Here is a 27,447-nt window from a genome sequence, read left to right as displayed (position 1 = left end):
GAGATGCTGTGGCCGCCGATTATTCATTATGGGGGTGAAGAGGAGAGCCGGCCAGATAGATCTGAAGTACATATTTAGCCTCCATGGGTTCGAACTGTAGCGTTTTCTTTTTCCTTCAGATATGTGACCATGTGAGTCAGTGACTCATAAATAGATCATATTTCTCCACGTTCTGCTTTGAAGGGGACGTTGAATAGCAGGCTCCTGAGGAAATGTGGCGTATCCACGCCAGCTCTCGGCCTGAAATCAGAGAACTTGTTTGAGGATTGCTGCTGCATTGCCTTCCTCCTTTTCATAATTCAGTCCATAAAATGCAGGTTTGAGACATGGAAAAATATCGATGGTTTTCTGTATAATTTAGGAAAGAGCGTGGTCTCCTGACAAGGATTTTGGTTTGTATTTTAGAGGGGTGAGAATTCTCCTTCCTTCATTATTGTTTTTAAGAGTCTGAGGAGGAAGCAAAGAAATCCAGACTTACAGATGTAGCTATTGTTTTTTAAACGCCCCAGCACAACTGCGTGCACAAAGCTGAATGAGTACTGCATGAGTGCCGAACTACGGACTTGGAAAAAAAGGTTGTATTTCACACGACTTGACAGATAGAGCAACCGTGTGCGTATATACGTGTGAGTCAGCTCTTGCAGTTTAAAAATTGAGTTTAGGTAACAAGCACTGTATGACCTGTGGTACAGCATAGAGAGATGTGAGCTCTCCCTCTTAGGAGTCACCATCAGTTTGTGTTTGATTAGGAAGTTAAACCTTGGACCCCACACTGAGCTTCACTGTTGAGGTGGCTTGATTCTGCTTTTCAGCACTTCCTTTTTGGTGACGGATTGCTTTTTTTGAAGGCGCTTTGGCAAAGTAAAGAGTAGGAGAACCTGAGACATAGGATAGCATGAGACAAGGCTTTAGACTAGGGACATTCCAGGGAAAAGGATAAAGTACTAATGTTTTAAAGGATTTCACAATAAATATTTAATCTTTTCTGGATATTGAGTAATTTAACAAATGCTGGTTCTTAACTGCTGTAGGAATTTGGACATGGGAGACCTGAAGAAGTAGAAGGAGAAGTGTGCTATGTTGTCTTCTCCACTCTTACACCTTCCTTCCAGACCACTCTGTAATTTGCTACCTTGGTGTTTGATAATTTTTTAGTTCCTCTCATTTTTATTACCCATCCTGGCATTTCTGAAATGCTTCATAAAACTGGCACATCAGTGTATTCTGTCAGGCAGTGTTTTTTCTGTATAAGCTTTAGGTATGAATTATTAGTTACATGTTTTTAAATCTGAGTTTGCAGACAGCACACTGCTGTCATAAAATGTCTAGTATTATGGAATTCTATTTTTCATATATAAATTAGAGACAACTTGCTTAAGTTAAATTGTAGTTTCTTCAGGACACAGGCTGTCTTTTTATATATGTACAATGGGCTCAGAGGTTCAGAATCTTTAAATAATTTTATGCTAATTTTCATATTACATAGCAGAACAACTGCCTGTCTGGTTCTGCACAAATGTTAATAAATGCCATCTGATCCCTGGAGAACATCTTTCTGGCCTAGATTTGTATTTAAAGGGGAGTTTTCATTCCATTTTCTGTGTAAATGAAATAGTCCATGGCAACCATTCTTATAATCTATTCTTAATTAGAAGAACGAAGAAAAGTCTGTAATAGAACAGAACAACGAAACATTGAAGAGCTGTATGCTAGTGATAAAGTAACGAAAGTAGAAAAACCTTCCTCTGACTTACGTACCTGGGAGAGCTGAGTGAATAAAAACCTTTTTTGTTGGTGTTTTTGCTTTTTAGAAAGATTTTTTTGTTTTGCATAGGATAAGGATTATAAAATACAACCACTAGCAGCAGGCAGGCCAGATATCCTGTCTGTTAGTCACTTTTGGAAGTGTTAACTCAAGTGTCCAACATGATATTCCATAGAGGGTCAGGTTTCGAGAAAGTGAGATTTCCAAAATCATTAGCCACTTAAAACCATTGACAGTTGTTTCTGGGTGTTATTGCTTGCCTTTTTATGAGTTTTGCTTCCTGCTGTCAGTACTCTAGCATCCACCCTCTGCTTCGTCCTGAAAGGTTCAGACAGGACGCTGAGTTTGTATATGTATTTCAGAAGGGATCATCTGAAAAGTGCAGTAACTTGTATACTCTGCTGTTGCATGCAGGCAGATTAGTGCCTAGATTCTACATAAATTTTTTTATACTGGTTTGGATTTGTTTCATAATGAAACAACGTGAAACTTATTACACAACACAAGGTATATACACAGATTATACTGCTTAATGAGCCATATCGTGCTCATCGTTACTAATGACTGGGGGAAAAAACAAGTATTGCTATGCTTTAAACGTGTGCATGGGATCTAGAATTAATGGCATTCTCAGAAGTGGACACTGATTATGAGACCTGTCTGAACAGAATTCATTCAAAGTAGTGGTTTAAAGCAGGCTACTAGTGAATGAAGAAAAGACACAAATGTTAATATGGGCTTGTTCTCTTTGAAATCACGTCAGTGATTATTCCTAGCCTTTTTGCAGTGCCAATGGGAAAACTAAAGAGAGTTTTCAAACCAGCTTGAGAAGACAGCCAGAGAGCCAATGATCAAATATACTTTCACTGCAAATATAGCTTGGTGTTTGTCCAGTTAAATAATGTACTTTATGGGGAATTTTGAAGTGTATCTCCATCAGCCTATACATAATGTAAAATTTATGTGTAACTTGAGCGTGACAGTGCTTCTTCTGATGATGTTCCAGATGTGGAAGGCTACTGCAGGTCACACCATTTCTGTCAATCAGGATGATGGAGCTGATGACTGGGAGACAGATCCTGATTTTGTGGTATGGCTCTCAAATTTTGTCAACTCAGCAGAACTCTGTTTACGTAACATGTTAAACAGTAACTCTTCAGGACAGGGATTATATCTAAGCAAGATAAACTGATGTGAGCATATTCCTGGCAGGAGAGAAGATTAGGATTTTTGTGCCTATGAGTGATTAACTGTCTTGTCTTGCCTGGGTATGGCAGGGTATTCTGTACCCAAACAGTTGAAATCAAGAAGCAGCAGCTTTTGGGGACCAGAAGTGTGTTACATGCAGTCCAGCAATGGCAAATGCACAGGGTTCGCAGACGACCAGAGGTGAATGTAGTAATAGCTAATTGTCTTAACTTTTCCAATCTCTCCAACTTGTGAAGGCTTTTGCTGTGAGCTCTAAAGTCTAGGTAACCAGTAATATTATCGGTTTTTTAACTCTTTTTATGTGTGTCCTTCGCAGAATGATGTGAGTGAGAAAGAACAGCGCTGGGGGGCTAAAACTGTGAAAGGATCCGGCCATCAAGAGCACATCAAGTAAAGCAGTTCTCTTTTAAATTTGTTAATAGTCACTATCCCAGGCAACTTTTAATCCATTCATGTCCTCTGTTATTTGTATCTTCATGATTAAAACAAGAGTCTCCATAGAAGATTATTTGCAATACTGCCAGTCTTTTGTAAATGTCAGCATCTTCAGATGTGAAATTAAGATAAGAGCCATGGTGTAGGGACTCTTAAATCTTTCTTTTTAACAGGAAGTATTATTCTTCCTGCCTCTGTGTCTGGAAAGTTTTTTTGCTTTGTTTCTGTACGAGAGCAAATACTGCCAGGGAAAAGGTTTTTGTTGGGTGATCTGAGCAGCTCCATTTGGTCCTTTAAGGGTACATTTGGTTCTTTAATTCTTAGACTTTGTTTAGAAAATGGCTTACCAAACTCATAATAATTCTGAGCCCTCTGGCAGAAAGGAAAATGAATGCATTACAAAGGGCTATGTGAGACAAAAATGATCCAACTTCTGAATCTTAAACTTCTTAGGCAAAGTGTCCAAGACTTCTCATAATTTTAAGACAATTTTAGGAAGTCTGTGATTGTGTTCTTCATTTTGGTTATGATTGTGTATTTCTGGAGCATCTACCGTCATGGTATATAGCTGAGAATAAAGGTCATCAGTGTTGCAAATGGAGAGAGACTGAACTGTGTGACTCGCTTCAGGGATAAATTTTACTCTTTTATTTGGAGTGCAGTGGTGACACCTGCTGGCTGCATATGCTTCAGGAAGCTTTAAACTCAGGTGGGAAGGGTTTAAGGTACGGATGACCATCTTGGTTTGTCCTTCTTGTATGTAGCCTGCGCTACTGTAAGTTTTGCATATTGCAAGGGAATGCTTGGGGAAGAGGAGGTGAGTGTCTTCTGTGCAGCCTTATTTTGTGTTATGTTTATGTCCAAAATGCCCAGCTAGAATCAGAGTCCCCTTACAATAGGGACTGTGTGTTAAGGGATGATCCCTATTCTGAAAAGTTGCAGTCTAAATAAAAAGTATTGAGAAGAACTTAAATTGAAGTGGGACATGAGAATATTTTTGAGGCGTACACAAATTCTAGGTAATTGATTGTAAGGTCATTCAAATAGCAAAACATTCTTCTATGTTATAGTCTTAAAACCAACCCTTTCATTTTTTTTCAGACAATGTTTTGCAATGGAATAAGTTCTGATTCTCAGAATATGATAAAGTGCTCTGTGTACTGAAGAATGGGAAGGCCTTGAAAAATACTAGTTGTCTAACTTCTAGACTATCTTCTTACTTTCTATTTTGCATCTTTTTGAAGTTATCTTCTGAAACTTCTTTGGTAAAACTTGCTATATAGCTATTTAATTACCTGTCCTTAAAGCATTCATCAGCTGAGAGAGAACGTCTTCCAAGAACACCAGAACCTCAAAGAGAAGGAGCTTGAAACAGGACCAAAAGCCTCCCATGGCTATGGAGGGAAATTTGGTGTGGAACAGGATCGCATGGATAAAGTAAGTATGCATGTTTTCTTGGGATGACAGTATAAGCCTTGCTTTGCCTGTGGTCGGGAGGACTACCCACGTGAGTGAGGCTTGTTGAAGCTGAAGAATGTTGTCTTTCCAGCTTTGCCAGGACAGTGAACGTAGAAGCTCAGATTGTGGCATAAGCTTCACACAGCCACGGCTCATTGTGAGGCTGCTTGTAACCACTGTCGTGTAAGTCTGTGGGAATATGAGAATATCATGCCATGTTCCCTAATTAAATCAAGACTCTCCTATGCAAAGAGGTGAACTAAAGCACTTGAAGTGTCAGGGAAAAGTATTTCAGATGGCAAACTGGGAATCTGTGAATGATGAAGGGAAGTTCTGGGATGTGCAGTGGCATCACACATTCTTCTTTGGTGCTTGCTCTGCCTTTAGAGCTCATCTGCTTGCTTACATCTTGTGTGTGATGTGACCTTGAGTCAAGATTAAAGTTTCCAAATGTCTATTTCTAAATTAAGAAAGTACTTAGGGCATGATCAAACCCGACGTTCTTTTTTTTTATTTCGTATTGTGCCAGCTTTCTTATGCATATTGAGGTTGCCAAAGAATGAAGGAAGATAAGGGTATATTTCTTTTTTCGTATGAGAAGGTAGCTCTCCTCTTAAACAGGGAAAAGCGTGAGCAGTGGCAAGTAGTGCAGGTATTTAAGAAATAATTGTACCTTGGTCAGACCGTAATATTTTACACAAGGGCTTAATGGCTGTTTAAGTTACACCCTGTTAACAAAAGTGATGATAATTCTTAAAATCAGCCATTAGCCATGCCTGATTTTAGCGATGGCCTTGCGATGGACAACCATATGAAGTCTGGGCTAGTTTCTTGCATATACTCTGAAATAAGAGCCCAGCTCTTTTGTGAATAAGAATGATTTTTAGTTTCCTATTTAATTTACTTTCTTTTACTTCTTTGTCAACTTTAAATTTTTACTAGATTCCCATATTTCAGAGTAAATTGCTGCGTAATTCTCAATGGGCCTTTGGAATAGGCTAACCTAACCTGTGAATCTGGGAAAAGAATTGCTGAACAGATTCAATGATTAGGCCTGTTCTGCAGTTGTGTAGCTCTCTAGTGTTGGCAATTTATCTCTTGCCTGTGTCCCTGAAAAAATAAGAAAGAAAAAAAAGTGAGTACTCTTCCCAATAGGTCAGAATTAATCATCCGGAAAAATTTGGTTCTATCCTTCTGAGCAATATTGGTGATAGGAGCTATTTGTAATTTATTTTTTAATAAATAAAGCTTTCTTACAGATAACTATAGTTATAAAACCTAATCCTTAAGGTCATCCCTTCAACGGTACCCATGACTGTGCTAGTGTTAAGGTCTTGACCCATCTGAAATAAATGCGAGTTATTGGAGTGTTGTTGACAGAATAGGTTTTTGGATTGTTTAGGGCAAAACCTTAATGTTGACCTAAAATGAATAATTATATAATTCCATATGCTAGACCTCCGGAACTGATTTAAAATATGGCAGAGTGTTGTTGTACTAAGGAATTACAAGGGTCTGAACTACAGATTTTGAAGAAGTTCTAAAAAGAGGTGTGTTGGTATACTTGATAGATTATTGAAATACAGAAAGGAACTTTCTCTGTTCTAGTACCACACAAAGAAAACAACGTGCTTACCCTGACCTACCTCAATTCAGTAAAATAAAAGGAGGATCACATAAAACCACATAAAGCTTAGGCTTTTCAGAGCTTCATGTCTTGCAGGAAATTTAATAGGGGAAAGGGAGGAAGAAAAGGATGTGGGAGTCTTTTCTTTCACATTTGACAGTTATTGTACTGCAGAACACCTGCAAAATGAGCAAGAGTCTGAGTGGATCAGTCAGGGACAAAAGGAGCATTTTATATTGCTTTTGAGTTAAGACAATGTCCTATTATTGACATCCTTGTTCTATTACCTGACAGTTCCTTCAGCCTTTATGCTCAGTAACATTTTGCTTTTATGATTGCTGTGCATATTTCTTCCCAGCACCTGTATAAAAAGAACATGCAGTAACATTTTTTTTCCTCTCTGAGTACTTACAGTTTCTAGATACCGTGTGTCATCAAATTAATTCAGCTTGGTCCAGCTGGTCCAGTTGCAAGATAAACAACTTTTCATCATCCAAAGTTGAAGCGGGGGACAGTTGTTTGGAGGGTGCTCTTGTGCAGCCACAGGTGCCAGCTCCCCAAAACAAAGGGGTCAAATGCTAGGGCCTGCAGTGCCACGCAGGGCTGATGCTTGTGTTGGGTCAAGAAAGGTGTTTGCTGCAGAATACGGCCTTTCAATCTGGACACAGCTATGTACAACGGATCGTAGGTTCTTCTCTTTCGGCCTCTGACAGGGATGATATGCATTTAAGCAACAGCCTCAAATCTTAGATTAAAGTGGTAAATTGCAAGTTTTTCTGATTGGTGTTCAGTTTTGGCTCTGGACAAGAAAAAACCTTTCTTTTTGCTATTTTACATAGCAACCCTCAAGGCTCCAGCATTGATTCCAGTTCTAGGAACTAGAGAGTATCTTTAGGAGGGTATGTTAGCCCTAGATTAATAAAATACTGGAAAATGTTATCTGTGAGTATGGTAGGATGTACTTTCAGGTGTGTAATTCCATATCCTCTTGTCAGTGCCTGCGTGTCGTAACGGCACCTCAGGTTGCTATGTTCAGGCTCATGTTCCAGCAAGAGACTCAAACAGGAGATTGCGAGGCAGGGGTGCATTTAGCAGGGAGAGCTCTTTCTTGATACGGATGCACTGCTTCATGTTGTGATGCCATCTTGCAAGTGAGGAGAAAGTACTGCGAGTAGACATGTAATGTCAATTTATGAAGAAGGTCAGGGTGCCTCCCTAAGACGATGTTGATGGGAAAATCTAGCTGGAGTTGTATTCGATCACAATCTGGTATCAGCTGAAACAGATCTGTAACTATGTGCCTAAGTACCAGACTGTATATTTTATCTGGAACTAATCTTTATTTTAAATTTTGTATGACACCAACAAGATTCCATCTGTATCTTTCTTGTTTTCATCTGTGTCGTTTGATGTACAAATTCAGAGTGTAAAACAGCCTCTATAAAATATAGTCATTGCTGTCAGGCTTTCTTGGCACTCCCCTTGCTTAGGCTGTATTGATAACATGGTGACAGTCTTGTAAAGACTTCTTGAGTGAGTAGCAATTTACACAGTAGTTAGCTTCAACACAAAGAACAGGAGTGATACGTGTCTGTAACAATGCTTGTCCTCAAGCTACTTGGTGTAGTGTTTTCTCTTAACTACAGAACTATATAGAACTGATACCTGTTTTTGATCTTTCCAATTTCTTTTAGTCAGCTGTTGGACATGAATATCAATCCAAGCTTTCTAAACATTGCTCTCAAGTGGATTCAGTGAAAGGGTTTGGAGGCAAGTTTGGAGTACAAACAGATAGAGTTGACCAGGTAAGCAGTTTCTTCTCATACTGCAGTTACCCGTAGTAGTTGTGTTTATCAGTTTGTACATACAAATGAAAAATTCCAGTACCTAAAAATGCCGTTGCTGTCTGTTCTTAATGCTGTGTTTGAAGTTTAGCAGTAAGTTGTCATTGACTGTTATGGAGACTAATTTCTGTTTACATCAAAACAGAAAAAGCCTCTCATGGGAAACTAGGGAAAGAAATCCTGATTTCCAGAGAGATGTTAAAATACATCCTTTAACCATGCAGTGTTCTTCACTGAGGTTAAAATCAGCATGAATGCTACAGAAGGAGGGTTTGGGGGATGGTTCGTCTTGTAACATTGCAACATGAACTACTGCATGGAAATGCTGAATTTCTGTTGTACTTGGTTGCTGAACCTGGCAAGACTACAGTATGTTGCTAGGACTATTTGCTTTGGCAAGAGATGACAAAAACTGAGATTATCATGCAAATGAATACAGCTTGTAGGCCTTAAGTAGGCATTTATGCTCCAGATCAAGAAGGTCAGAACAGTACTGAAGGATCTTTTCCTTCTGTGCTGTTTGTCCGCCGAAGTGCCAGCAGTTTTTCCTGCTGATGTCTAACTCTTTGTCATGTGTATATTCTTATTTCTCTTCCAGTCAGCTGTTGGGTTTGAATATCAAGGGAAAACTGAGAAGCATGCCTCTCAAAAAGGTGAGGTAATCACATCTGTAGATGCATGTTTTTTATAATGTTAGAATAGTTCTCTGTTCTTACAGTGTTTGTAAAAGACCTAGCACAGTGAGGTCCCAATCCAGTGTTGTCCGTGAATCAAATGTTGAGGAATTTGGCTGGAAGAAAAGGTGGAAGAATGAATTTCAAGGCAATTTCATGAGCTGATGAGGTTTTAATAAAAGGAAATGGCCAGTCATTGAGACAGACTGACTTCTACAAGAAGTGAGTTTCAGGGACATTTTGGAAAGACAGGGAATTGTTCTTTGCTGCATTGCACCCTATTGATTTAGGAGGAAACATCATGAAATACAGGACTGTCACCCATCTTATTTTCTGTGTTTAAAATTAGACTTAATTTTATGTGCTCAAGATTTGTATTTCAGTTCTGAAATAATAGGATATGGTATTTCTATTAAAAGTTTTTCATTTCATTTTTACTGTGCTTTACTCTCAACGCAGACTACTCGAGTGGTTTTGGTGGAAAATACGGAGTACAGGCTGACAGGGTAGACAAGAGCGCGGTGGGATTTGATTACCAGGGTAAAACTGAGAAACATGAGTCACAGAAGGGTGAGTGAACATACATTGTGATGGGTTTCTGTTCTGATCTGGTAGGCATTTATGACAGGCAGTGTTGTAAAATACTCATTTTTTTAGGCTGTTGCACTCCTAAACCTGCTGAAAATTCATTCTGAATAAAATTTATGTCGCTGAAAACTTTACTTCTGAAAAAGAAAACGAAAACATAGGTTCTAACCAATTATAAGTGATGATCAAGCTGCTGTTACCTTGGAAGCAGGGCATGCAGATTTGTCCAGAGTTTTTTGTGAGCTTTTTGAGAAGTTGCAGCTTGAAATACTGAAACCACAGCAGAGAATTGTTTCTAAAAGAATCAGCTGTCAGTAGAATAAAGCATTTATCAAAGTTAGTAGTGTTTAGAGTTAATACTGTGCTGCTAACCAGGTTTCCAGGCATATCTGATCAAAAAATTGAGTGATTTATTGAAAATTTTTGACATTTTTGCCATCTGTTTTCTGTTTATCTTGAAGAAATATTTGCACTCTAGAAATGTTAGAGAGAAGAGGGGGCTGTTTGTTTAAAAGCATCCAGGCTGTTGCTGACACAGTTTTTGAAGTTCAGTTTGCTATTGGTGTCTTAAGAATTTTATCAAAGAATCAAGTTACAGAATTGCTGATACCACCCAGTAGCTGAACTACATATGATGCCATTTTACTTTCCATGCTCAGAGGATGTAATCTAAAGAATTTATGACTTCAGTATCAGGAGCCAAGATTGACCAAGGATGTCAATGCTTCTTTTAATGCATAATTTAATGTTAGCAGATACAGTTAACACAGTTATTCCAGGATAATATTTTGTTGTTGAACACTTACAAACAAAAATCTTTACTCTTACCTCTAGATTATTCCAAAGGCTTTGGTGGGAAATATGGTGTTGACAAGGACAAAGTGGACAAAAGTGCTGTTGGCTTTGAATATCAAGGCAAAACGGAAAAACATGAATCACAGAAAGGTTTTTATTATCTTATTTAAGAATACTGGTTCAAATCAATCAGCCTTTCAAACCTGGAAAAACGTACTTTGTTTTGTTAAATGTGCATTTACCCTTTGTGTAAGTAGATTTTGTTTCCCTTAAATGAAAAGGAAGGCATTGTAAACTGTCTCTGACTTTCTCAGTATGATTTCCAAGGGACGTTATGTCCCTGTAAGTGTTACTGAAATAAATGTGCAGCTGCACAGATCTACAGTCTTCAGAGGCAGTATGAAGACCTTTATTATTTATATATCTGCATTGCACATATGTGTAGATGTACACATATTGTAAGATTTGGCTTTAGGCGGAAAATGCATCAGACTCTTCAGGTATCTGAATATTATTGAGTCAGTATGTATTATCAAGTCTGTATGTATTAAGCCTGTATGACTCTGTATGAGTCTGTGTCTGAGTATTACTGAGTCTGGATTAGGGGTGTTTTCCTGCATTGTAATCCTAAAGTTACTGGATGGGTGTCCTTCCATTTGTCGAGGTAGTTTAGCAGGGGCATAAAGACTGAGACATATTATTATTAATGACAAATCTACCATGTTGCTGTTTTTTTTCTAAATTTTGTTTACAATCATAAAATGCAGTAATGTTTTCTGGAATTTTATGCATACAGATTATGTGAAGGGGTTTGGAGGCAAGTTTGGTGTGCAGACAGACAGACAAGACAAATGTGCGCTTGGCTGGGATCACCAGGAGAAAGTGCAGCTACATGAATCCCAGAAAGGTATTTCAGTTTGAGATTCTTGGCCATTCTTTTTGACTTTGGTTGTTTAGACTGTTCTTTTCCCTGTGTGAACCCTCATCCCCCTTGTGTCTTTGGCTACACTCTTACAGTGGCTAACATGTATTTCCTTTTTCTCTGTTTGAACTGTTACTGTGTATGGGTTGTACTGGTGTCTTCAAAGCAGCTTTAACAAATCTGATATTGATTCACTGAAAGTTCTGACTTAGTGATAACTGGAGCAGCCTTATGAGTCTGCAGGTAGCCTGGATTATTTTTTCCTTTTTCAGCCGATTTGTGCAAACCACAGATTACCAAAATCTTTGTAAAACTTTCCATGAGGTTGTTAACAAATAATCTTCCTTTTTGGGTTTCAGTCAGGTATACCTCTACTTCCTTGCAGGGGAAATCTAATGTTCAGTGTTTAATGCTGTCCTTTCTCACCACCTGTATGACACTTATTCCCATGAAAGAGTGACAAGCAGAAGATAAGGTCCAAAGCAACCATTTCTTCCCTGTCTCCACATATCCCCACTTTTAATTTAAAGAAATTAAATTAAATTATTTTCTTTTAATTAAATTAAAGTGATTAAAATTGATTCCCAGAATGTTTTTTTGTTGGATGCTCCAGCAGGTTTTACTGTGAGAGATTACCTGAAGTCCTGTTTTTGGTGCCCTCCTTTTGTACTGTAGGTTAAAAGGCTGTTCTAAAGCAGCAGTAGTGAATGATCATAGCTCTTAGCTAAGAGCTTTTTTCTGCAGGAGAATAGCAGCAGGAATATCCCTTCTTTTTTAAAATCATGCTGTATAGGAATATCTGAAGGCTAGTATCTATGGACCCTATCTAAACACCTCTTAAGAATTCAGACTGTATTGTATTTGTACAATATTAAACATGCTGATGAAGGAAGCTCATTTCACTTGTAATTGTTGATCCTCTTGTATCTTGTTTTGTTTTGGTAAATATTTTATGTATATGTTTGTGTTCATAATGTTGATGAAATGCCAGTGCACTGTGCAGCTTGTATGAAAAATGCTGAGAAGGGCTGTTTTTCTGAGACTTCAGAATGATCTTCCTGTGTCTGATACATCATGTTTACCTCTTCCTAATCTCAAGTGGAAACTTCTTCAGAATTTATGCTTACAAAAGTGTATTGAAATTTCTTTCATCATCCAAAATTATTGGTAATTCAGAAATGTTGCAAAGATTACTTTGAGTGTCTCTGACTAAACTTCTTTATTTTCCTCCCTTCATTTTATTTTATTACATGTGGCTTTTTCAGACTATAAGAGTGGTTTCGGAGGGAAATTTGGTGTACAGAGAGAAAGGCAGGACCCATCTGCTGTGGGGTTTGAATACAAGGAGAAACTAGCCAAGCATGAATCTCAACAAGGCACCGTTTTCACTTGTTTCTTTCTTAACAGTGCAGCCACTTCTCACACAGTCTTAAATAGTTGTCTAAGTAGATTGATGCTAGTAATGTGCAGACACTTTCTTGCGCTTCTATTCCTACATTATCTAGCAGTGTTTTTCCATTTTATTTTTAAAATGAGTTACATAAAGGAAGCCTGTATTCAGGAAAGAGATATCCAATGTTTAGTTAACAGCTCTACAACATTATGCATTTAGTTAATAGCTATACATATAATGTGATAATAAAAACATAATTATTAGTATGATGTTAATGACGTGTTTACCAGTTTTAAAGTCTTAAAGTGAAACTTTGCCTGGATAAACTGGAGGAAAAATATTCAAATAAGGACCATGCATGTAATGACTAACAAGCAGCGGATTATGGCAGGGTCATTTTAAAGCAATTGTAGTCTTTAAAACAAGAAATAGGGAATGTTTGTGGTTCTTGGGTGAGCAAATACTGTTATAATGCTCTCTTTATTCATTGTGAAATAGTTGGGGTACAAACCATGAATTCCTGGTTTTCCGTTATCTTAAAGTGAGAAGTCTGGATCAGGAAAATGTAAGTGTAGTATATTTATTCTGGCTGAAAATACATACAAAGCTGAAGAAAATGAGGTTGTTCATTCTGATAGTCAATATTTTTCTATGCAACAGTGAAACAAAGTCAAACTTCCAGTGTGTCAGATGTGCCTTAGCAGAACCCAAGTACAAACACTAAAAAAGCTGACTAGTTGACCCAAGTGATTTTGGGGCTGAGAGAAAAAGGAGTAATTGTAATTGTTTTCCAGGGACGTGTATGAAAGCCTTTCCATCTACAAAGTCTAAGCTTGTGTTCCTACAGACAGTTCAACAGCTCACTGCCACCAGAAAGAGGTGTTTTTCCAGCCACACACTCTTGCTTTCTCCATTGCACTGGCTCTGGTGCTCGTCAGACATTTCTCTCAGTAGATTTCCAACTCACTAGAAACAGTAGAAAGCTGATCATCTTAGGGTATTTTTATGCCACTAGTGAATTAAACTGGTTCTGGAGCATTCCAAGTGCTAGAGTCAACATTAGGTGAGAGTAAGAGTGTGCAGCAAAGAGATGGCACAGAATGGCAGGGCCATCCCATTTCCGTGGTGGTGAGTTGTTGCAAGATCATGCTGTCTTGGGGAATTGGCCCTTTTAGTGTGCAGAGCAGGAGTAACTAATGACTTTAATGTTCATCAGTTGGGTATCATGATTAAATCCCCTGGAACGGGAAATTTGTTGTATTTCCTGCCATTCATAGGATGTACCAAGTTAAGGAGAAAAAACACCTGTGCAGTCACCGAAGACTGGATTTCACTGCTTTGAGCAAAGCAAAGTTGCTTAGATTACATGACTATTACAGAGGGCTAAGATTTGGTGCTGTGAAAGGCTGTGTTACAGAAGTGATGCATTAGAAGGGCTCATCCCTTACTCTTTGCTTGAAACCTCGCCAGTCCTCAGCTTAATGTTTACTCAAAGAATGCATGTGGCCTACAATCCCTCTCATCTGCTGGTGTACCTGAAGGCTCTTGCAGTTGTGTATACTTTCTGCATCAAAAAACAAGTTGCATTTTCTTTGGCGGCTGTCGCTGTGTCTTTGCATGCAGCTGAAATGGCTATTTGCATTTGAAATGGCTATTTGCATTTGGCAGAAAGGTGGACAACAAATTCCTTATTCTGACCATTTTATCCTGCTTTTAGATTACTCAAAAGGATTTGGCGGGAAGTATGGTGTACAGAAAGATCGGATGGATAAGGTAAGTAGCTTAAAAGAGCCATGACTTCAGTAGCCTGTAGGGATACAAAATAGCATGGTTAGATTGATAGTATTCATCTCTTTATTTCTGGATATTTCTTCAGTCTAACAGTAATGTCCTTCTGTGCTTCTCTAAATCTTTTTACAAAAGCAAGGGTGCATGATACCAATTTATACACAAATGTATGTGTGTATGCTAGGTATGCATGGTATGGAAAGCTGAAGCATCAAACTGAAAGGACAGCAAAAATTACACAAAAGAATAAGAAAATCCCTTAATTCCAGGATGTCAGTCATGTCTTCTAACAACCAGCTAGTGCCTTATCTTATGCATTGAGGATATTCTCTGAGTGGGCTGCTTAAAATAGGTGCCCATTATCTTCCAGCTTCGTCCACTTTAATTAGAAGGAACCTTCTCTTTAGGAGATTTTGTTTTACTCTCCTGCAACAGTAAAAGACAGGACAGCTGATACCCCCTTTCTACCTCACATTTTTTAATTTAAAAAGCTAGAAGATGAAAAGGTCCACTGTATGTAAGTCATTTAAAAGTGAGAAATTAGAGTTTGAAAGTCAGTATTCTTTTGTTTTGGTGGCTTCAGGACTCAAAGACCCTTCATTTAAACAAAAAAAGGAAAAACCTCTTATTTTGAATACTGTCCTCAAAATACTTCCTCTGTTTAACAATCTGTTTATTTAAGAGAACTGGATGCTTTTACCTTGGTAGAAATCCTGCACCACATGGATTAGAAATGAACAGCTACACTATAAATGTTTAGGAGGTTGCCTCATTTTCAGTTCTTATGAGTCATCTTCATAAACTACATTCATTTTAATTAATAGGAATTTACTGTGTCCATGAAGATTAACTCTAAATAGCTTGACTTGTAGAACTAATTACTCCTAAAGTTTTGAATCTTCCTGATTTTTGTTCTGGTGTTGTGAAAAAAGCCATAGGGGTAGTATCACAGTAAAATAAGTCACAGACTGATGCTGTCTAAATGTCTTCATGAATTTGTGATGAAAGAGCTTGGGGGGGGGGGGGTTGTTTCCTTACTGACAGAATGCAGCAACTTTTGAAGATATTGAGAAACCAACATCAACTTACCAGAAGACCAAGCCAATAGAAGCTGGTAAGCCATTGTCTCAAAATCATTTCTCTGGAGGTGATATTATCCAGAAACCTGGTACGACTGTTGGTGTAGCAGTGAGGAGTAAGGATCATCAAAAGGGAACCTCTGTGTTTGCAGGTCTCTAGCAACCTTTGTTCCTCTTTCCCTCCTCCTTTTAGAGGTTTTTTTGCTTGTTTGGTTTTATTCTCTTACCCTGAGGAACATATGATTTGAGGGGGGAGGAGTAAAGAGCAAGAGAGAGTGGGGAATAGAGTGAGTGAGGGAGTAGAGTGGTAGAGACTAAATCATGAAAGAAAGGAGGAGGAGTGGGGAATGCTGCAGGGGATTTTAAATAAAAGAGGAATGTGGCTCGCAAGAAGCTTGGAGTCAGGACAGCAGGGGTGAGGGAGAAAGAGGGGTAGAAGGAATTTCCTGAATGTGCTGTGAGCTCAGACAGCAGAAATTGCAGAAACGTATTCCATCCTAGTGGGAATTTATACCATAAACTAATTCCAGGCTACCATTATGCACAACCTTAAACAAAAACACCTGACTTTTTTTAATGTTACAGTCACTAATAAAACAAGCAGCATCCGAGCTAACTTTGAAAACCTAGCCAAGGAAAAAGAGCAGGAAGACCGAAGGAAGGCAGAAGCTGAAAGAGCACAAAGAATGGCTAGGGAGAAACAAGAACAGGAGGAGGCTCGAAGGAAACTAGAGGTCAGTAAGATTCAAATCCCACTTGCACTGTCTGTCTGGTGTGTTTCAGTGTAATGTTGGGAGAAAAGAATATCTTTCCTTACAGGATACTTTCCTTCTTTCCAGCTAGGCCTAAAGGGGTGTGGGTGTGGGTGTTTTTGTGTGTGTTGGTACCGGTGCTTTATCTGCTTGCAAAGCCAACCTTCTGTCAACATGCACCGTATGTATATCAGACATCAGATAGCTGTGACAGACTAACACATAATAGTATCTGATTTTTGTATTTATCCTGTTCCAAAATAAATAGGCTACTCCCAAGCGCTAATCTAGGCCATCTGATCTTCTCCTACTTTAACCTTGCTGTACTTCTTTCTTTTGGTAATACCAAATTCCTGTAGGCATAGAGGAGTTCATACAGGGAGAGACATGTGGTCCCCTAAAGACCCCATGCAAATGTTTGTCCAAAAAGTTTAGTAGTACAGTGATAGTTGGTGATGCTGATTTCTTTGGAATCAGTTTTGTGGATGGTGGAGGTGGTATCACCCATTAATATAGCACAACCCATGAGATGAAGGGAAGTAATCTTCCAAAGATTAATGCAATCCTAGTTTGGAAATTAAGAGATTTAACGTTTAGCATTGGCATGCTTAAAAGTTTTATGGTTTCTGTGTTACTCAAGAGCAGAATTATTCCAGAAATTACATCTTACTTGGTTTATAGAATTTGTGTTTTTAGTGAAACTCTGCTGCTGAGATGGAATGATCAATACATTAATAGTAACTTGTCCTTCGTGTCCAGTTCATTCACTTTGTTGCACAGTGCCTAAGGTACCTTATTGCCTTAGCATCGGTAATAGTAAGGACCTGCTATTTGCAGGCCTGTAACCTTTCACCCGAGCTGCTTTTCCAGAGCCTCTGTGGCAGTTTTCCCTGTGGTCCCATGATGTTATTCTGGTCTCATGGCTTTGCACCTGCAAACCCTGATATTGCTCTGGCAGGTTCTCCTGCAAAGTGACTGCAACCGGTGTGAGTGAGAGTCGACCCTTTTACCCCCCCGTCCTTCACTCCTTGTTTTGCCATATACTGGTTTATACTAGAGAAGACCACACATAGTGCACAGTAACAGATAATAGTCCTTAACATGCTTGATAAATACTAGCCAGTAATCCATGTGCAGAGACTTAACAGCCAACCAGTGTGCAACACTGATGCCTAGTTAGCATGTTCCCAGCAGGGTGAACAGTCTCACAAGCAGAGACAGCCAGTAGGAAGTGTGGGCAGGTCCCAATGAAAAGTATGTAGTACTTGGGCAGGAGCAGGGCAAAAACTATCATCACCACCACCTTCATTGTTGCTACCTGCTACACTGGAGAGAGCCCCAAGAATGGCATGCTTGTCTGGGACCTCAGTTGCTGCTCTTCCTGGCTGACTACTGAGGAGTTTCCTCATTTCCTTCTGTCTCTCTCCTCTTTTGTTTGTGTTCTTCCCCAAAAGTAATTTTCATTGTTAGAGACAGCGTATGCCATCAACTGCGATCCCCGCTAATCAGTCGTCTTGCATGTGAATTTGTCTCAACATCCTCTGTGCAACAGTCTGAATCCAGGAAAAACTGTTAGCTGGATTCTCAGATTCGTTGAGTCCTTTTCCTAAGAACAACTGGCTTCTCAGATGTGGCAGTTCCTTTCCTTAAGCAGGTTGCTGCTATGGAGTGCCTGAGCATGCACCTCTTTTGCCTGATGGCTTTGAGATGCACAGTGTGAGCGTATGTTCACCACACACATACATCACAAGAAGAATGGGAATTCATCTTTGTGTACCAGTGACGACTTCTAATGCTGCCTTTCATCCACATGTACCTTGTGGATTTTTAATACCTTCTTCCAACCACCACTCAGGTTTCTTTACTATCCTGGAGAAAAATATGTTAGTCCATTAACACAACATCTCTCACTCTCTTAAACGTGGAACAGGAAGAGATAGGGAGCTGAAGTTCAGAATTCAGTCTTTTCTATTTGATAAGATCAGCAAGTCTGCTCCAGGCTGCCACTCTGAGCATTAGTCAGCTTGGGCTGCTCAGTGTCATTCTCAGCATTGGCACTAACCTTTGGCACTAAGCCAGTCAGAGGGAGGTTAAACTTTGCATTGAGGAGATTTATGTGGTTTCCCGCTCCTCAGAGCGGTAGAGCTGAGATGCATCCAGTCCATATGGTTGCCCGTGTTCAGATGAGTGAAGTTTATGCCTTGGCACCTGCTCACTCAAAGCCACAACAAAGTGCTATCAGCATGTATCACTACCTTCTCCTGGAGCAGCCGTTCAGCTAGTAGCCCACCAGCTCCTCTAGCCATTGCCAGCTGTCTTCACTCCTGAACTGCTGTCCACCATTCCCAGCATGTTTCAGTGTGTTTAAGCTTATGCAGCACCAGTATCTAGGTCTAGCACCAGACTGTGCCCCTTACAATGTGATTCTTCACTCCTCATCCTCCCCACCCCTTGTCCTTGCCACCAGCACTGCAGCTTTAGGAGTGATGTAGTCCCTCAGCTCTGGGATCAGTTCTGCTTTTGAAAGTGTAGCTTCACTGTTCCATCAAGAGATCTCCCGTTTCCTGGCACTTCTCTTCCTGTATCCAGACATTAAGTCTGGATAGTGTTATGACTTAAGACTTACAGTGTTATTATCCATTTAATAGGAGGATTTATTTCAGTGGGTACTTTCACAGTTCTTCAAATGACAACCGTAATATATCTTGATGGATCACAAGTGTTGCTTTGTTAAGAAGGCCATTCTGCAGCCATGAGATCACTTTGGAAAGCGCTTGCTTCCAGTTACTGTTGAGAGAGTAACTCAGCAGTTACTCTTGGGGGAAAATTATCAGTGGGGACAAATTATCAGTGCCTGAGGGAAATTGATTTTACCAACATTTGTCCTGCCCTCCCATTGCTCTCTCTAAGGTGCATGTTTTCACATGGCAATAACTCCATTTTATCATCACTACTTTTGTTCTCAGACAAGATGACCGGTGGTTCCAGGTCTGTCCAGTTAGTTTGTCTGAAGCTTCTTAGGTCATCTTCAAGGTGCTAAACAACACCCATATCTAGGGACTGTTGTTTCCTTACTTTGATTTGGTGGTTTTTCAGAGAATTTACGAAAGCAGTGTCTGTAAACGGTACAGTCCATTCTTGAACACCTGGGCCTTAAAGCAAATATTTTGAAGTCACAAACCTACATTATTATCATACAGCAGTTATTGACTCCCAGATGATGAGAGCTCTCTTGCTGCTGGTCCCAGAATATTTTATACTTAACTCAGTACTTGACCTCTTGGCAACTACCTCATGAAAGTGTATCTCTCCTAGAGCATGTGGCAACTTTGTGTTGCCTCATACTGATCTTTCCTGTACTTTATATACATTCCTTGCTCTGCACCTTCCCTACAAGCAGGTAGCCATTCCTCAAGGTACAAGGAGGCCCTTAGACCCTGTCATGTGGTGGCAGCCATGTCTGCAGGGGAGTGCCCTCCATGTTCCTGCTGACTTTACAAGTAGTGATATTGGTATATTCCTTTAAGGTTTAGAAAATACTCTGTAGTTTCATTGCACCGTGCTTGCGTTGTCATGAGGAGCAGCAGCTTTGTGCCAGTGCTCTGGAGATTGAGGCCATTTGGAGGGCAGAGCTTTCCTGTTTTGCTTATGTGGTGATGACAGTATAATATGGTTTAGGAGAGATTCCCTGTTCCCTCAAGATGACACTTGCCATAAGTGGTAGGTGTGGAGAGAACAGGACTCTCTGAATGAAGTTCGTACACGTCAGTCCTTCAGCTCTGCTAGATAAACTGTGTTACACTCTTCAGTGAGAAGTGGGAAACCTGCCCTGGTGGTCATGTGAGGATTTTTCACTTGTTGCACAACTGACAGGAGTATTGATGGGGTTTTTTCTTGAGAGAAGGTTTGTGTCCAGGCTGGGTCTTGGGTACAGTCCTGTTATTGGTCAAATGGTCTGGTGCATGCATTTGTCCAAGTACGTCTGTTGCCAAGGGTTTTGGTTAGGGTAAGGCAGGACAGCATCCTTTTGGTTCTCATTGTCCCCATGGGGCCTAAGCATTTTGGTATCAGGCCACCTTTGTCTCTCAGTGACTTCTTCAGTTCCCTCTGTCTGAACTCTGTAATTGTCTGTCTCACTCATCTCAGTCTTGACATAATATAGGTCACACTATGAGGCTGAATGACTCTCCATTAGAATACTCGCCCTTCTCCAGTCGGAGCCATTTTTACAACCAGTAAGGTGGATCTTGGCAAATTAGTTAGGGTTTCGGCTTAGGATTCCTATCGGTCTATTTCCCCTTCCGTTTCATCATCTCGGCTGAGTGAGGGAAAAATTCAGCTTCTCGCTTAGCTCTCTTGCCATTCATTTTGGATGGTCATATGCTCATAAATGAGATCTGTGGAGGGTGGTGAGTTTGGTTTTTGTTACCCCTTTCAGCTTTTCCACTGAGGTTTCCTTCTGCTGAGGAAACAGTTCTCCAAAAGGGTTTAAATGTAGTAACAGATTTTTGTGAGTCACTGAACTGTTGTCTTTTTTTCCCTTTCTCTCTCTACTTTCTTTACTGTTATTTTTGCTATAAGTGTGGGATAGATTCAAGCCCTTATGCGTGATTTTTCTTGTGCTTCATCAAAGATTCTGTTGCCTGGACACATCCGAAGTTTTTTTCCAAAGCTGATATTTAAATTTCACCATAACCAGATGATTAATGTTTTTCCAGACTGAACAGCTCCAAGGTTAATTATGTGATTCTCCAGACACTGAGGGAGGGAGGACAAAGGTTGGGGGACACTAAGTGGCACTGGGTGTGCTCGTTGCTCACAAACTGATCATGAAAGGACAAGGGATGCAAGTGCACCATCCGTGATACTGTACGGGAGGTAGCAGGGGAACTTTGGCCTTAAGAGGACTTTATTTCTCTAAGAGAACTTCCTTGCACAGACAGAAAGTTCTCTCACTTTAAGAAAGTACGTGGGCATATGTACTCCCACAGTGGGAATGTACATATGGACTGCATTCCTTCAAGAATCCTGTTTACTGGTAGTCCTTTTTCTTTTTTGCCTTTCACATATGTCACATAGCCAAATAGTATTCAGGGAGCAGCTCTTAACTGCTGTTTTGAATCAGCCAGTGCCTCATGATTTTTAGCTAGCCTCTGCTACCTTAGAGAACAATTCAAGATGCAGTTTCATGTGGAGCATTTTAATGTGGAAGAAACCCAGTTCTGACGTTGCCTGAGGGAGACCATGTACTTTAAATGTTTTATGGCAATCATACTTTGGCTATCTTAAATGTTAAACTGTAGCCTGGATTGCAGAGACGCATTTCACAGGACAAAGAATTCGAAAACTTTTTCAGTGTTTGAAATTGTTAAAGGATTGATACCAATTAATTTGTCCCCAAGTCTAGATTTGAGTTCTAATAAATGCTTTGCCTGTGCTTTTTCATCTGTAGCACAGCAGTTAAAAGTGGGGAAGGGCTGGTCACATGAGGACAGATTTTCCGGAAAGCTCAATACTAAGCTTTGAATTGGTGCTCAAAGGTGGCTCTGTTCTCAAGACATGTTTTTCTTTCATTGCTTGATGTATTTGATTCTGAGCTGTGACAAATAATGGAAAGGAAGAATTCTTTGTGATAGATTCCTATTGCTTCGTCTCTGGACTATGATTTCTCCTGAGGATCCTTTGGGGAGTTGAGGCCTGATGCCCAACTGCAGTGCACAGTCTCCCACGCCTCACCATTCCCTTTTCTTTGTATAATAAACAAGAAAGCCTGGCCATGGATCCACAGATTTCTTTTCCTCTGTGAGAGAGGCAAAATGAGATAACTAGCTGACTGTACTGAATTCTAAACTTTTTCTTTTTTTTTGGGGGGGGGGGTGGCATGCAAGGAATATAAAGTTTCTTGGGCTACAGTCTCCAGCTTCTTAGTGAAGTTATGCCATGGTAGTGGTGGATTTGCCCCCCAAGTCAGGAGTGGAATGGCACAGTGCAACATTCTTGAGTGCCAGAAGGCTTGACTCAGATTTGCGCTCATTGTATAGCAGAATACAAGTGATACTGCTTTTATTTCTACCACTTGGGATTCTTCTAGACACTTGAACCCCTTACGGTCAGTATATAGAGGATTTAATTTCGTCATAGCTTCTGCTTTGTCAGGTGCTTTGCAGACCTACAAAAGCATACAGGATTGTTTCTCATCAAAGATGATGCATCAGTGCTGTGATTAGATCATGGAGGCATTAGATTCTCTAAACTTATGCTAAACAGGGACATGAGGCCCAATCAGCTAATAAATAGAATATACTGAATACAGAAACCCTGCAGCTCCTGTGGAAATGTGCCAAAGAACATTGGGTACTCTGTTTTTAAACACATGTATCCATACATGCTGTGTGGTTTTTATTTCTTTATTTTTCTCTTCTGTTTTGCTGTATCACTGAAGCTTTACTGTTACAGCCAGTCCAAACCTTCAGGCAGGCATAATGATCCAGTCAGTCCAGTCCTATTTTTCTGTTCTCTATTTGATTCAGTTTATTTCAGAATATGTTGTTTATCTCTGGCAGTTTTGGAGGCTTGTTTCTTGTTCAGTGTCATGGAATCACGTATTGTCAAAGTCAGGCTAATTGAAGCTTTCCTTTCTCTTTGATTAAGGAACAAGCTAAAGCCAAAAAACAAACTCCACCACCATCTCCTACCACACAGCCAGCTGAACAGAAGGCACCCTCAAGCCCAGTCTATGAGGTTTGTTAGAAACATTTACAGTAACTAGTTTTTGATCCTAAGTATAGGAACCTTTTTATAAAATCCTGACAAACTTCATCTATATTTTTGCAGGATGCAGTTTCCTGTGAAGCAGAGTCTGCCTACAAGAATTCTAGTGCAACATATTCAGCTGCACAGGAGCCAGAATCTGGCTACAAAGCTGCAGAGTCGGACTACCAAGAAGCAGTAAGTCAGCGAGAGCCGGAATATGAGCCGGAGACGGTCTATGAAGTGGCAGGGGCAGGAGACCATTATCAAGCAGGTAGAGTGTTCATTTCTGCTGCAAAACCCTTCAATATAGATAAAGCTTTACTTCCTTGGGCAATGACTTAAAGAATACTTGTGCTGATATCTCTCTGACCTGGTTTTCTAAAGTCTTGATCTGATTAGAATTTTTAGATTCTGCATCAACAAATTTTAATTAGAAAACAAAGACATGGCTAGAGGAAGGTTGAAAGTATTCAACGTCTGTGGGATGATGTTGGAATAATTATGATGCTCTCTAGTGTATTAATTCATACAGAGATTTAGGAACAACCATTTCCACCCTGTGTAATGCAATTCAAGTTCAGAAAAGAACTTAGGGATGGACTTTAAATGAGCGTTGAGCCAATGCTTACCTACCAGGTAAAAGGTTATAACAACAGTTCTTTGGTTTTGAAATTAATTTGACGTGTTTAGTGCTTATGAGGGAATGCAGTAAGAAAGTCTGAAACCAATAGTGTCATTGAAAGAATGCATTTCTCTTCAATTTCTCTTTTTCTCTTCTGGTTACTAAATGAGGTGTGAAGAATGAATCTCTTTGTTCTGGTACAAAAACCTGGAAATTCTAAACAGACCACTTCCCCCCTCACGTACATGCACACTTAACAAATTGTATTAAATAGTCTCTTACACACTGACCTTGGGCTCAGTTGCTGTTCTGTCACATTTTACAAAAGTTTTCATGAAATAAGGCTAATTGTTTTTATTTTCTGCTGTATCAAATACCTACTTTTGAAGGCTTCCTTTCAGAGTTTAGTTATATGTGTGATTAAAAAAAAAAATCTATATCAGAAGGTATTTCAGCACTGCTAAAAATTTGCATAGTGATTCCCTGCTTCATTTGTGGGTTAGCCGTAGAATTAAAGCAGGGGTACTACATTATAAGAACTCTGGCTGTATAGGTGTCATGCATTACCTTTTTAATTTGTTTCTTGTTTAACTCTCTTTAGAAGAAAATGCTTATGATGAATATGAAAATGAACTTGGAATTACAGCCATAGCCCTTTATGATTATCAGGCTGGTAAGCAGAGCTCTTGTTCTTAAAATTGTCTTTTGAAAACTTTTTTCTGTAAATGTAACAGCCTGGATTTTCTGTTTCCTTCCATCTTGTAGCCTGTTGTAATAATACATGAAATGAAGATATGAAGAATTAGCAGTGCTTAGCAAGTAATATGGTTAGTGATTAGCAATAGCATTGAGGCATGTTTGAAAACCACTATCCACTGTTTCTAGAAATTATGGAGGTTTCCAAAATCTCTGCTAACCAAGTGTTAACCCTGTTGTAAACCCTTAGCATAAGCAGTCAATTAATATCTTGACTGGTTAATTCTGAGGAGAATCAAAAAAAAGTGGTTCTCTACATGTTAGATAGCAATTGCTGTTGTAAGTTAGAAATGTAGCCAACATGCAGTGGATAAAAACCAACTACCTCGTCACTTCTGAGGATGAGGAGGCTGCCATCGTTACAGATTGTCATTGCCCAGCACCCTGTTTCAAACAGCCCTGATGGAGAGGGGAAGGTAGTAGCTGTGTGTGTTATTTTTAGCCGTGGTAGATTGATAGATGAGATTGTACTGTGGGCTGCTTCTGTGCGAATTCTGAGCTGATGGCGTCTTCCACTCTTTCTCCAGCCGGTGATGACGAGATTTCCTTTGATCCAGATGACATCATCACAAACATAGAAATGATTGATGACGGCTGGTGGAGGGGTGTCTGCAAAGGCCGATATGGGTTGTTCCCAGCGAATTATGTGGAGCTGAGACAATAGAGACGATTGTCTACTAGATATGCCTTAATTCCCCAGTCAATAAATCTGACTTAATACACTACAAATCATGATGCTTTTCTGAGGATAGAGGGGTATATACATATTGCTTTTATATTTAATACCTTGCTGATGCTTTTTAAAATGTTTATGCCACAGAAGTTGCTAATATATTGTAATGATTATGTTCTTCACTAAGGCTCTTAAAATGGTTTTCATGCATTTTGAAACATTTCTTCTCTGCCAAATGAGCAATTGTCATAAAAAGCCTTTCCAAGGGCAGTTAGCTGTCTGTCTTAATATTGCATGTTTTACTCGTAAGTGAGCAGATTTACCTAGTGTTTAAGTCTAGTTAGTCTTCCACTAAATGTTATCAGCTAAGAAAATCATGGCTATGCAGGTTATTTGCATTTCCGCCAAGCGGGGGTGGGGAGGACTGGGGAGGGGCATAATTTTTTCTTTTCTTTTCCAGATAGTGCGTGAAAAGGAGAAGAGAATGCTTGGGAGTTGCAGCTAATGGCAGTTAATCAAGTACTGGCCAATATTTAGGGAATAATAATGTTACGAAGGAAACAGTCTGGTTACTTTTTCCTTCTCTTTTGAAGTGAGGTTTCTTGGCTCTTGCATGGATTTTCCTGGTCTTGCTCTTCCTCTTCATGTTATCCCAGAGGAGGGCTGCAAACACTCTAGTGCTGATTGTCCCTAATCTCTTCACTGCTGTTTCTTTGTTTTACCCTCCCCTCTCCTCTATCCCAGGGAAACGTTAAAAAGTTGCTATACAAGTGTTGAGTCACCCAGAGAGATTCCTACTTGTTCAAAGGGAAACTGACATCCAAATCTGTGCGACTACCTACGGGAATAGTCTCATTGCTTTAAAATGGGAAAAAAAGGCAGCATGGAATTGCAGTTGCATTCTGTGTACAATACATCCTTTGTTCATACAATGAAACAGGCAGGCCTGCTGTGCAGTAATAACATTTTATATAACCATATTTAAGTCAAGGAACGTTACACAAATAGTTTGATTTAAAACCGTTATAGATAATCTCCATTTCTAAGCCACACAGAGACACTATACTTCTTTGTACATTCAGCAGAAACTGCCGGTAACATTCTACTAAACAATGGAATTAACTCTGTTCTTTGCCAAAATTAAAACTGAAATTCTTGTCATTCTAAAAAGCTGACTTCACTGCAGATTTAGGGTCCCTACCAAAGATAGTAAGTTGCATCTAATAGTGCACATGTTAAATGTATGTACTGTCTGTTTCCACCTTCTGATCAAAATGGGAATGGCAGAATTGGTATAGTAGCTAAGAAAGAATGCAAAAACTTTTATCAACTGTAAATTTGGACCAATGGAATATAGAAGAACTTGTATAAAATGGTAAAATGTATAATGTATCTAGGAAGAAGGCATCATGTTGAAACCAATCCTTGGATGGTTGGGACAATCCTTAATGAATGTCATATGTATGTCATGATTATATATATATTTTTTCTTTCCCATGGTCTCATTTCTGTGTTGTATTTGCATTACTAGGGTTGGGTTTTATATGCAGTTTATTTTATCCAATTTTGCATAGACACCTCATAGGGGATATGATTTTTGTAAATTAAATATTCAATAAACTTTTTGAACAATTTGCATGGAATATTTTTGCATTTTTAAATTACTTTGTCAAACTCCCACAGAATGTTCATCTAATGACTTTTGTCTAAAGCTGCATAGGGGACTGACTGACCAGAAATAATGCTTCTTGCAGAGGACTGCTGCATGATGCTTGGTAGTGTCATGAAGGGCACCTAGAGGACAGCTACATTCCTTCTAGGTTGCCACTGCCTTCTAAATATTTCCCTTCCTCAGAAAGCCACTAGCTTTGTCTTTTGCTCCTATTTCTTTGTGGAAATATTTAGATCAAAATTAGGCTTTGGGTAAACTTAAAGGAGAGTGTCATGATCTGTTTTATCTTTTGTATTACATGCCTATTGCTTCTCCCAAAAATACTTGGTGAGCTGCAGTTTTGCTGAGAAAGATTGCTGCTGGCTGTTGAGAGCACTGCTGGCTCCAGGATGCTGAGTGCTCTTGGGAACACAGCCATCCGTTGCAGTCCAATAAAATCATACAGTGCTTTTAAGCTCTCCTGCTCTTGCTCGTGACTCTGCATAACCTGGTTCCTACGAAAGCAGTCTGCATAAAAGTTTACTTTCACAATCTTGATGTGCAAAATTAAAAAATACCAGAAGCACTGCTGTTCTCCACAATTTTAATTGCTAGGTATCGCTTTGCTGAATAGTGCTGGACACAGGAATTTAAAATGACACT

General features: G+C 39.5%; 1 protein-coding gene across 2 annotated transcripts; it reads left to right on the top strand.

The window, feature by feature from the left end:
* Positions 1-1,476: 1,476 nt before the first annotated feature.
* CTTN (cortactin) lies at positions 1,477-26,776 on the top strand. 2 transcript variants are annotated; one of them, XM_026099922.2, is made up of 16 exons: positions 1,477-2,855; positions 3,291-3,364; positions 4,717-4,846; positions 8,189-8,299; positions 8,937-8,991; positions 9,472-9,582; positions 10,435-10,545; positions 11,192-11,302; positions 12,583-12,693; positions 14,428-14,483; positions 15,543-15,612; positions 16,163-16,311; positions 22,981-23,070; positions 23,164-23,353; positions 24,306-24,377; positions 24,988-26,776. In XM_026099922.2, exons 1-16 carry the CDS (start codon positions 2,667-2,669, stop codon positions 25,122-25,124), a joined length of 1,767 nt encoding a protein of 588 aa, XP_025955707.2. In that variant the 5' UTR covers positions 1,477-2,666; the 3' UTR covers positions 25,125-26,776. The 2 variants fall into 2 exon arrangements, with proteins under 2 accessions (XP_025955707.2, XP_025955709.2); XM_026099924.2 differs by lacking the exon at positions 12,583-12,693 and having other exon boundaries at positions 1,885-2,855.
* Positions 26,777-27,447: the final 671 nt, after the last annotated feature.

The sequence above is a fragment of the Dromaius novaehollandiae genome, chromosome 5, assembly GCF_036370855.1.
Source record: "Dromaius novaehollandiae isolate bDroNov1 chromosome 5, bDroNov1.hap1, whole genome shotgun sequence".
NCBI classification, from domain to species: domain Eukaryota; kingdom Metazoa; phylum Chordata; class Aves; order Casuariiformes; family Dromaiidae; genus Dromaius; species Dromaius novaehollandiae.
This window is presented reverse-complemented; position numbering and strand designations above follow the sequence as displayed.